A 12134-nucleotide genomic window follows, 5' to 3' on the forward strand; every position below is an offset into this window, starting at 1 on the left:
TGGGTTCACAGGGCTCTTTACGTAATGACGTCAGCGCTGCTCCAGATGTGTCCGATGCAGTGTTATTGCAGCGTTCACATCAACTCCAAACTCGGAAAAATACGAGGTCAAATCATGACGTCAGTGATATTCAGGTTGAAAATTCGGAGCTCTAGAAAAAGGCCCTATATTCCTAGTTGGATGACAGTTCAAATCGATTTTTACCAGTGGGAGATCGTTTGTTCCCGAGTTCCCAGTTGTTTCAACGCACTGAAGTCATCGGAGATTTCCGTGTTCCCAGTTGTTTTGAACGCGGAATATTTCGATCAACAACAACAAAACACTGTTGCAAACTGATGGTAATTTGTATTAAGATACAACTAGTTCAGATATTAAAAATGAATTACTCAAATTGTAAATTCTAACAATTTATTTGAGTTCACCCTTGAGATGAATACGTGTTTTCAACTTTTTTGGCTAAGCCTACTGGAGGGCTTTTGCCGCGAGTTGTTTTGTCTAACAACTTTTTCATTGTCAGCACAAAATTGGCTACGAGAGCCTACGACACCCAGAGCGAAAATAGCAACACAGTGGCGACCCCAACAGCTGTAGCCTACTACACTACAGGGACATTTAATTTGCAAGGCCAGGTCAGCATCAGCCAGAGGGCGCTCAGTTTCAGAGGATTTGCGTTTGGAGCGAGAATCACACAGTTGGTGATTTGAGAGGAATCCGAGAAACAGAGGTCGTTTATAATCGCAATAGAAACAAATTACGTTGTTTGACTCGCTTGCACTTGACTGGTTGAGTGCACAGCTAGGCTACCTAATCGCGGTCGTATAGAGAAAGCGGGCTGCTGATGGTTAAAATCTGAGCCCAATCAAATCATAGTCAAGACGTGGAGACAAAAAAAGAGAAGATCGTTGAAGAGTATAAAAGCGTATGGAAACCCTGTATTGTATTTTCATTTTCTTTGATCAGATTCTGTTCACTTAATTCATTTTTGGTGACCAGTTCCCCTGGTGTGGGTGTTTTTGTTGCTGCATTTGGGAGGAGGCACATCGGATTAAAAACGTGATTTATTTTGTTTCCATGTAAGTATAAGGCATTTTCGTCATCACAGAATAAGTGTTTTAAGTAATTCGGCATAAACAGGGGTTTTCATAGAATGTAATTCTAAATAATTGACTGAACACGCTTGCCTTTCTTTTGTTTACCGTAGGACAGCCTATAGACTCGTATGTGCACGACATGCACACGAAACAACTCCTAAACATCCCCGTAAACTTTAAAGTTACCTTTTATAAGACCCAATCATGTTTGTTAATCGCGTTGTTGTTTTCCTACATTTGTTGTGAACTCTACAGTTAAATGACCGAGCCCACAGCAGTCAGACCTGTTTCTATTGGCAGTGACCCAATCTGGCAGATTTGCATCTACCAGATTTGCAGATTTGCATAATTCCAAACCAGGCACCAAAATATTAAATTTTATGCATTATGTTTATTTATTTATTTCCCTCTGTAAATTATGTATAACTCCTTCATAAACCATACTATCCTTCATGCTATATCCACATATCTGTGCGGAGAGCTCATATTTTACTAAGGGGGCTAATTTTAGTAAAGAAAAAAGGGTTTGATTACATCCCTCTGCTTCCTACAACTGGCATCTGTTACTGGTTGAGGTATCATTGCCTCTGAAAATAGCAGCAAACAGGAAATTGCTCACACACTGAAGGTAAGTCTGTCAATTAAATGTGACCTGTATAAACTGACTGGCAAATGGAAGGGCATGAGTGACAATGTGCCAAGAGGAGAACTTCCAGACTATACAGGCCTGTCTTTGCCAATTCAGCAATGGTTAGTGGTCAGACTGAGAAGAAATAGTGTCTGCCATTTAAGAGGGACTCAATCAGAATGTATATTGAGTTGTACAGTGAGATCGTGGCCCTTTTATGCAGAAACAGACTAGTATATCTGGCACCCAGGGTAGAGTAAACCCATGCAGGAGCCAGTATCCATACACTGAGATAGATTATGTTTTCAAGTGTGTCACTGTCATCTTATTATGAGGGTGGTGGTGATGTCTCTTCAGGTTCCTGTGTGATGTCATAAAGATGGGAGGTGCTGGAGCGGGAAGCAAAGCTGGCGTCGGCGGCTGACAGGCCCCTCCAGCGGCCAATCAGGATGCATGTCTCCTCGATGGGTGTCAGCAAGCTCTGCTTTCTGTTCTCCCTGGCCCTCTGTGCCCTCTTGCTGCTCCTCATCCCTGCCCTCCAGCCCTCACAGCATCAGGGGGACCTGCCTCAGCCCCGGGCCCACACCAAGCCTGCCCGGGCGGGCACAGGCGCCAGCAAAAAAACCCAGCACCCTGGAGGTCTGGTGGTCCCTCTCCAGGCAGATGTGGGGAAAGTGACAGTGACAGTGGGACATAATGGGATTGATGGTGGATCTATAGGGCAGGGCACACCCAGAGAGACCAAGAGGACTGGGGATGGGGACTGGGTGTATACAGCTGGTCGAGGTGACACCCAGGGCAATGGAAAGCATACAGACTCTCAGACAGGGCCGAAGGAGGACTTTCTCCACAGAGCTGGAGTTGTGGTGGGGGCTGGAGGGTCTCGGTCCAGGACCCCTTTAGAGCTGAAAGACATTTTCATAGCGGTGAAGACCACCAGGAAGTACCACAAGTCCAGACTGGATTTGCTGTTCCAGACCTGGGTGTCCAAAGCCAAAGAACAGGTAGGGAGGAACACAAACACATGCATACTGACACACACACACACACACACACACTCAAGTCCGAACTTGGCAGTGGTTCAGATGCAGCCTATGGCCCTGGATAAGGGTATTTGTTATGTCAATACAAACACAGCCCCCCCTAGGTTATGTTTTGTCTACAGGGTAGATCATCTCATTTGTCTTGTACTGTTAGCAAGACCTCCAGACAGGGTGTGTTTCTAGAGTACACAAGGACTCCTTCCCCTCTCTCTGTTCTCCAAGCAGCTGTAGTAACAGTATCTTTACTGAACATCATTTCTAGCGCCATGGGCTGCATGTCACTGCAACTACACTGCAGGTCCATTTCTCTGAAGAGTTGGCTGTACTCCTTCAACAAGGGTTTGATTATCATATAGAACATGGAAGTGGAGGAAATGTGCTGCTATGGCAAATTCTGGTCTAAGATTCTATCCCAGGGAACACAAGATTTTTAAAACATTTATTTTCAACGTCTTTCCAATGTCTTCATGTGCTCATAGGGATGGTTTTAGCCATAGGGCAGCAGGTAGCTTAGCAGTTAAAGCATTGGGCCAGCAACCAAGAGGTCGCTGGTTTGAATACCCCGCCCTACAAGATAAAAAAATGTGTCGACGTGCCCTTGAGCAAGGCATTTAAACCTAATTTGCTCAAGGGATGTCATACTACTATGGCTGACCCTTTAAAACAACACATTTCACTGCACCTATCCAATACAAGAACTTTTTGTTGTTGTTGCCAACACTGCAGATTCATGCCCCCATGCTGGCCCACATCTGGGTTTCCTACTGCTATTACAAAAGTAGAGACATCTGGGACATTGCAGATACCCTGTCCACTCCCTGTCAGCACAGAGCTCAAGCACTTGGAACTCATCTCAGAAAAACATCTCAACCATTAAATAAACAACTTCTCCCCCCTTGGCAAGAGTATCAACTCCTATGGTTCAGAATGACGAGATGTGCGTCAAGAGCATAAAGGCCATTTGGAATCAATTGACTGCTTGGATCGGGTTCTATAACGATTCTAACAAACCACATGCGTAACTCATCTTGATGAATTGACGCCAAGCCATCTAATTGGCTCTTCTGCCAATCTCAGTTGGTCTCGTGGTTGTTTGGTGTGATATTGGGTGTTCCCTTATCTGCACGGTTAGAGTCCTCCACTAAAGCAAAGGTTGATGTTCAGTGGAGCCATAAAGTAAAACTGAAACAGATTCTCTGAGATGAGAAGTCCATGTGTTCTCCACCCCTCATAACCTCAGCCACTATGGCCCAATCCTAACGTATTGTCCCATCAATACATGATTTATGCTTAAGTTTGAGTTACCTGTATCTCGGGCTGTGATTCAGTGATCTGTATATACAGGACCATAATGAGACACAGACGCTGGGAGTAGAGTAGTAGTGATGGTACAGGAGAGAACCGATGCTCTACAGAACAGTGTCTTGCTGGCCGTAGTGTGTGTGGGTATGTACCCATGGTGGCCAGGGGACGTGGAATGGTTAAGCACATGACGGTGTGTGTGTGCAGGAAGGGTGGAAAGGCATGCCCTGTGTGTGTCAGTATGTGCAGCGTGGGGAAGCGTTCATGCGCGGGCCTGTATGTGGTTGTAGACCCTGGGCCACCAGAGGGAAGATGTTCCTGGGCAACCATAGAATAGAGGATAGCAGGAGATGTGTGCAGGAGGAACACACTGCTGTGTTTGCTCTCTCTCTGTGCAGGAATTTCTGCCCACCCCCACCACCCACCATTTAGAAGGCTGGAGGGCAGGAGGAATCTGTGGGAGCAAGGCTGGGTGAACTGGGAAGAAAGGGGGTGGGGGACAGAGATTCCAGAGAGAGAGCAAACACAGCAGTGTGTTCCTCCTGCTCTCCTGTAGTCTCTGGTTGCTCAAGAACTTCTTCCATCTGGGTGGAAGCAGTGGTCTAGGGCACCCGGGATGGAACTTCTTCCATCCCGGGTGGCGCAGTGGTCTAGGGCACTGCGCCACCAGAGTCTCTGGGTTCGCGCCCAGGCTGGACTGGGTTCGCGCCCAGGCTGTCGCAGCCGGCCGCAACCGGGAGGTCCGTGGGGCGACGCACAATTGGCATAGCGTCGTCCGGGTTAGGGAGGGTTTGGCCGGTAGGGATATCCTTGTCTCAGTATGTAAAAAATGTAATAAAATGTATGCACTCTACTGTAAGTCGTTCTGGATAAGAGCGTCTGCTAAATGACTAAAATGTAAATGTAAATGTAATCTGGGGGCCCAGGGTCTACCACCACAGGAGGAATGAGAGATGTGTTTAGGGGATTAGTCAGGGGGGGGGGGAGGAGTGGGGAGAATTCTCTGGTGTTATCCTTCTCCAAACACAGGGGCCTGTATGGGAGGCTGTAGAATATAGATCAACATTCCCCACCCAGGGATCTATGGGAGGCTGTAGAATATAGATCAACATTCCCCACCCAGGGATCTATGGGAGGCTGTAGAATATAGATCAACATTCCCCACCCAGGGATCTATGGGAGGCTGTAGAACAGGGATGGGCAACTCCAGTCCTTGGGGGCCTGATTTTGCCCCAGCCTCAGCTAACACACCTGGCAAAAGAGCACAGCTGGGGAGAACTGTGTCATAGGGTAGAACCATAACCTAGTATATTATAGAAAGATACCCATGTGTTAAATAGTGTGTAGCATTGAATTGAAGGGGTAGGCTGTGTGAGTGAAGGGATAGGCTACTTCATACTCTTTTACCATAGCCAACATACATCACGTATTAACATACTTTCACACTTATGCTTATTTCACAAGTACTATTTTAGAAGGTCCGGTCACACGAATTTCCGAGGTGGCAAAGGTCTGGATGGATATAGTCATTTATCGGTGTAGTAACAAACCCACAAACCCCCACAAACTGTTCACACAACTCTTGCTCGCGGAGAGAACATTCTTGCAATTCTACACATTTTGCATGGGGCAGAGAATTGTTTTTGCTGTGTTAAAGCTAATTTTCTGCAATTCTACACATTTTCCCATATCTTACGTGTGTTTAAATGATACCAGGGGTCGAAGCTCGACCCCATTCTGAGTCTGGACTGCTGTTCGCCAGTTGATTATGGGGGATATAGGGAATAGGGTGACTGTGGTTCATATCCTGGGTCTGTTCTGGGCCTATAAAACAGATCAGCAGTGAGGCCCTTCAAGACAAAGAGTTCCAGTGTTCAGCTGCACATTAACAGGACCAAACACACTGGCCCAATTTGCTTAGTAACTAACGTCACAGCTCCATTTGTGTTGACATAAAAATACCCTATCTCCCAGGCAGCTCCAGGGGTGCATCCCAAATGGCACCCTATTCTCTTTATAATGCACTACAGGCCCTGGTCAAAGTAGTGCACTATATAGGAAATGGGGTGCAATTTGGGACACAGACCAGGAGAGGAGTGTTCAAAGACTGCATTGTGCCACCGTCCCACTGTGTCTACTTTCTAATGGCCACCTGCACAACTATTCACTAAAAGACCAAGTGTGACCACCGCTACTGTTCTGACCATTGGCTCAGACAGGTATAGGGCATTGGCCTAGTTCTCAGTCTTTTAGGTCAACAATTTAACAAAACATTTTTATTTTATTTAACTAGGCAAGTCAGTTAAGAACAGATTCTTATTTAAAATGACGGCCTAGGTTGAGTCACTCTAAGGAAAATGTTATGAGCTTCAGTTAAGAGTAGCAGCTGGGTAGTTCCACTCATTTATAGATCATATGGATGTGTCAGGCTCATCAGTTGTTTTACTGTTTGGAAATCAAGAGAGTTTAAAGAGTGGTGGGATCTACAGACAGACAGGCCTCTGATTGGTGTCTAGGGTCAAATAGAATGGGCTTTCAACAGTCATTCTGGCTCATGTGAGGTTTATGGAGTAGTATGAAGTTGCTCCTACCTCCAAGACACTAGTCTAAGGTCAGTTTTGTGTTTTCCTCACTAGTGGTTAAGTTTTGAAATAATGGTGGGCTGATCCTAGATCTGTGACTACGGGCAACGTATACCTGGAGTGGAGTTTAAAGGATGCCTGCTGGGTTTATTTGGGCCTGTTAAAACCCTATGAGGGGAGTCCGTGAGAACACAGAGCAGCCATTTCTCTTTAGCTCCAGTCTTGCTGAGTGAACACGAGGCTAACCTTCTCTCCATATATGTGGAGAGATTTCTCTGGAAAGAAAAGAAGACATGGAACCACACTGAGTCACAGCTCAGTCTCTGAGTATCTCAAATGTGGAAACTATTCTAGGAATCCTTCTACAGTGTTCATAATAGAGCTGTTGGAAAATGACTTATGGGAAGGAGGGAAGAAAGGTACTGTAGATTGGAGGCTTCCTCCTGCACGGTGTAGCGACTTTGAATGAACTAGAGTAGAACCAAGGTATCTTGAAATGTTTTAACAAGATGTTATCACTTTTCTCGTGTGTGACTGTTTGCACATTTGTGTTGTTTTAACAGCCTGTCAGAGAATTTACACCATCTACAGTGAGCCAGAATAGCCCCAGGCTGGCAGGTTGACGTAACATGGTAGAAATCTGTTTAAAACTTCAGCCTCCGGGCCCTGGCAACCACACTGCCTCCGGGCTACGGCAACCACACTGCCTCCGGGCCCTGGCAACCACACTGCTGTCCAGGCCATTTATGCCCTGCTGGCTAGCCAGGGATCTGCGAGTTGCCAGGGTGACTGGGTCCTCCCCTCTTTGATCAGGGAAGGTCTTTGTTTGCCTGGCATGGTCTGGCTCGCCCTGGTGGTGTATTGTGTGTGTGTGTGTCACATGCCTGTGGTGTCCTGTGTAGTTTTCCACCAGTCCTGGCACGGATGCCCAGCATCTCCCAGGGCACACAGGAAAGAGAGGGCATGCCACCGGGCACGAGGCAGGGAGGAGACGACTGGAGGATAAAAGAAGGGGGGATGAAAGAGGGAGGGAGGGAGGGAAGAAAGACGAAAAGGGGACAGAGGGATAGAAAGAGAAGGCATGCCACTGGGCACGAGGCAGGCGGGCAGCAGGGAGGGAGGGAAAGAATAAATGACAGGAGGAAGGGAGGGGTAACAGACAATTAGGAGAGAGAGAAGGAGGAAAGGAAAGAGGGAGCATGCCATGGTTGAGGCGAGCAGGGTAAAGGGGAGGAGGGGGACTGAGTGCCAGGGAGAATGGGCCCAGTGTTGTTTGAGTTAGCATAGTCTGGTTATTGTTTTACCCAACTGCTTCACTCATGAATCAGCAGTATAGGGCTAGGACATGGAGGCCTCGTTGTGCAAGCCATATTTTTGATCTCTCTTCCCTCTCCTCTCTCTTTTGCTCTCTCTCGTTCTGTCTGTCTTGTGTGGGGGGGGGGGGGGGGGGTGTATACGTGGAAACAAACTTAGTGTTAACAACACCTCTCTCTCTCTGTTTGTCTCCTCAAGACCTTTATATTCACTGATGGGGAGGATCAGGAGCTGAGGAGGAGAGCAGGTCAGTCTACACTCTAATAGGTGTATAATGGAAGTACAAATAGGAGAGCAATTATTGTGTCACTGTACCTTCTTAAATGTAACCATTTGTCAAATGTGATTGGAGTTCTTAGAAAGACTTGTAATATGTTATCAGGCATATGTGTATTTGATACCCTAGCATTACTGTCTCAGTAGTACGATAAGTAGACTCAACATCCCTCATCTTTCCTTTAGGGGCTAATGTCGTCAACACCAACTGTTCAGCAGCACACACGCGGCAGGCCTTGTGCTGTAAGATGTCTGTGGAATACGACAAGTTCATCGAGTCGCAGAGGAAGTGAGTCTTTACATACTTTACCTTACTTCCTGCTATTCACCATCACATTGCATGCTAAGAACATAACTATAGATTCAGTTATTTATTATTTGGCCAGTAAGAAGCCAATTCAGAAGTTAGTTTGTTCTCCTGCCCTGATCAGAGAGACCTGCAGTAGTCCCACTTGCTTGGTGGTTAAGATGCTGCTTTTGTCAAGAGTACTGAGCCGCTCAGTTTCAGGAGACTGCCTGTCTTATGTAAATATTTATCTTTCTTTACTGGTGAGAAGAGGAAAGGCCTATTTTGAGAATACATCTCACGTGTATGTCTTAGATTCTGTGTTTAGTTAAGGAGGTCAACAGATGGATAGGACTGTATGTCTTCATGTACAGTAGCTCTGGCAAGCACAGATTGTAGGAACACACTGGCCTATTTGGCTCCCGAGTGGCGCAGCAGGCTGTCGGCACTGCATCTCAGTGCTAGAGGCGTCACTACAGACCCTGTTTCGATCCCGGGCTGTATCACAAGCGGATGTGATCGGGAGTCCCATGGGGTGGTGCACAATTGGCCCAGCGTTGTCTGAGTTTGGGGGAGGGTTTGGCCAGGGTATGCCGTCATCGTAAAATTTGAATTTGTTCTTAACTGACTTGCCTAGTTAAAGGTTAAATAAAAACAGTGAAAATATGGACACATTTGCTCCAGTCCCATGTACTATATATGATACTTTATGAGCTGCTATACATTCCAATGAACACCATCATTGTCGTGATGATAACAACACCTTAACATGTCAGTGACACTTTATAAAATGTATTTTTAATAACTTTATAATAACTGTATTAATGTGATAACTTGCATCTCTCTCTGTCCTCCCCCCTCCCTCCCTTTCAATTCTCTCTCCTCCTCCTCCCAGGTGGTTCTGCCATATGGATGATGATAACTATGTGATTGTACCCAGTCTGCTGAAGCTGCTGTCCTCCTTCCAACACACCCAGGATGTTTACCTGGGCCGGCCCAGCCTCGACCACCCCATAGAGGCTGCAGAGAGGGTCAAGAGTGATGGATCTGTGAGTACACCCTGTCTGTTTGTCAGTCTCTTTCTCTTTACCATCTCGCTCCATCCCTTCAATCTCGATCGTTCTGTCTATGCCTCCCTTCCTGTCTCTCTCTTTATCTCTCTCCCTCTCTACCTGTCTTACTCCTGACCTCTGACACTTGTTTTCTTCTCCCAGGTGTCAGTGAAGTTCTGGTTTGCTACAGGAGGTGCAGGGTTCTGTATCAGTCGTGGTCTGGCCCTCAAGATGAGTCCATGGGCTAGGTGAGTTTGAACAGTTCAACACTCTCAATGTTCTTCAGATGCACATATTATTGTAGCTGTTAAGCTATTAAGCCAAACTGTTTTGAGCAGTTCACTCACAACCTCAACTCTTACCCCCCCCCCCCCCCCCCCCCTTTTCCTTTTCATCCTTTCCTGTCCTCCTCCCCCCAGTCTGGGGAACTTCATCAGCACGGCGGAGAAGATCCGTCTCCCTGACGACTGCACTATCGGTTACATCATTGAGGCGCTGCTGGAGGTGACGCTGACTCACACCCACCTCTTCCACTCCCACCTGGAGAACCTGCAGAGGCTACCCACAGACACCGTGCTGGAACAGGTAGGGGTGGGGGGCTGTGTGTGTAGGGGGGAGGGGGGGGGGGGGGGTTCTGCCTGTGAGAGAGAGATTGTCTACACACAAGTGTGTGGGTGATAGAGAAAGAGACACCCTACTTTGTCTTGTCTGTGATGTATGCAACAGCTACCAATTGTTTGTGTGTGTGTTTAGGTCACTCTGAGCTACGGGGGTTTTGAGAACAGGAGGAATGTGGTCAGCATTGGAGGAGCCTTCTCTCTGGTGGAGGACCCCTCACGGTAATCAGACGTTAACCCAACATCCACCCAGCATTCAGTAATGCACAAGACAATTCCATGACACTGGTTTGCTAAACCTCTGCCTCAGTTCAAAGTTTGCTCTAGCTGAATTGTGAATTACATGTAAATGGTTGTCCCCTCTCTCTCCACCAACTCTTTTTCGTCTTACCATCACCCTCACCCCCGGCATTGCTCATCTCTCCCTCTCTCTTCCTCCCCTCCCTCTATCTCTCCGTCTCTCTCTCTCTAGGTTTAAGACTGTCCACTGCCTCCTCTACCCAGAGACTGACTGGTGTCCTAGTAAAGGTCACCATTGATGGCCACTAAAGTATATCTACAATACTTCCTACCAGCCTGGTTGACTGGTGTCCCTGTGTATGCTAGCTATATCATTGCCATGGCAAAATGACAATTTGGCCAAAGCAAAACCAGACTGGCACCCTGGCTAACCCTACAGAACCACTTCACTCAGATAAAATGGTTAAATGTCTGTGTGTCTTTAAGAGGAGACAAGAGGAGGTAAATGGAGTGAGGATCACTTTGGTCATGGTGGGATGATGAAGAAATTCCCCACTACTCTTATCAGTACTGTACCCTCCACTCGTCGCAGTAAATTGTCATCGCTGGCTGTTGCTGTGGCGATGTGTATCACCACTCGTTGCTTTAAATCCCAAACTCTAATATTTTAGTATTGTGGTCCAGGGTTTTTTGAAGGAGTGTTAAGGTACTGAAATTACTGTTGAAAAGTTACCATTAAGATGCTGAACAGGGTGAAATGTTAATTTATTTTCTTTTAGGTCTAAACATTTACCGGACTGATGTTTTTTTATACAAGAGCTCATGACCAGAAATCATCAGAGATTATAATCTGATATCAGTGTTACAGGAAGAGAGAGACCTTTTAAGTAATGAGTGAGAGCCGTTTGTGCTAATGTAACGGAGTTAAGAATGTACCGTAAACTGACTCCAAGGCTAGCTTGAAATGTCGCAGATGGAGCTATCCAATTGGATCCTTTTGTATAGCTCAATCGATTGGCACGTTGTCAAGGAGGTTGGTCACGTGTGTTTGCGAGCAGAGAATCACTAGTTGAAGCCCGGTATGGGGAGAGGGACAGTGGAGGAAGCTAAACTGTTAGCTGCACGTCGGTTTCACTTCACAGATTACCCTTGTGCCCCTCATGTCCTGACGTTAATGTCTCACCAGAAGAGGTTTCAAACTGGTGTGTGTACATATGTGCAGGTTTGTGTGCAAAATAATAGTTTAACCACTCAATCAGAATGCTTTTCATATCTTATAGCCAAAGATGATACCAGTGCCTTATGTTTCAATCAACTAGACATTGGAAATGCTTAAGAGCACATCATGAAAAATTAATTGAAGGAATGAAAGGGATTGTATGTGTGACAGTAGGAATGAAAACAAGTGTGCACCACAGATACACACAGCCCTGCAGTAACCAAAACAGACTCCTCTGAAGGTGAGCACATTAACTTAAAGATCATTCATTAGAACCCTTTGTTGCGTTTCCCCCAATACATGTTATTTCTCTGTCAGAAAGACTACACATTTTGCACTCATCTCAATTCCTGTGTTTAATATCTCTGTGTATTAAAAGTTACATTAGTGTTGTTGACTTGTTGTAATGTGTGAGCTTGAGCTGGAAGTAGGTGTGTTTTACTGATATCTCACATTCCTTTTTGCACGAAAACACTATAATCCA

General features: G+C 46.2%; 1 protein-coding gene across 1 annotated transcript; it reads left to right on the plus strand.

Annotated features, from left to right (window-relative positions):
- The first annotated feature begins 85 nt into the window (after positions 1-85).
- On the plus strand, positions 86-12047 carry LOC129828892 (beta-1,3-N-acetylglucosaminyltransferase radical fringe-like). Its single transcript, XM_055890173.1, has 9 exons — positions 86-1073; positions 2077-2723; positions 8159-8207; positions 8423-8525; positions 9418-9571; positions 9737-9822; positions 9994-10159; positions 10328-10413; positions 10664-12047. The coding sequence occupies exons 2-9, from the start codon at positions 2169-2171 to the stop codon at positions 10728-10730; spliced, it is 1266 nt and encodes a 421-aa protein (XP_055746148.1). The 5' UTR covers positions 86-1073; positions 2077-2168; the 3' UTR covers positions 10731-12047.
- The last annotated feature ends 87 nt before the right edge of the window (positions 12048-12134 follow it).

The sequence above is a fragment of the Salvelinus fontinalis genome, chromosome 30, assembly GCF_029448725.1.
Source record: "Salvelinus fontinalis isolate EN_2023a chromosome 30, ASM2944872v1, whole genome shotgun sequence".
In the NCBI taxonomy this organism is placed as follows: Eukaryota; Metazoa; Chordata; class Actinopteri; order Salmoniformes; family Salmonidae; genus Salvelinus; species Salvelinus fontinalis.

Coding starts and splice junctions, on each gene's coding strand:
- LOC129828892 (XM_055890173.1), top strand. CDS start 2,169: ATGCATGTCTCCTCGATGGGTGTCAGCAAGCTCTGCTTTCTGTTCTCC. Junction 8,208..8,422: donor GGAGCTGAGGAGGAGAGCAG/GTCAGTCTACAC, acceptor TCTTTCCTTTAG/GGGCTAATGTCGTCAACACC. Junction 10,160..10,327: donor CAGACACCGTGCTGGAACAG/GTAGGGGTGGGG, acceptor GTGTGTGTTTAG/GTCACTCTGAGCTACGGGGG.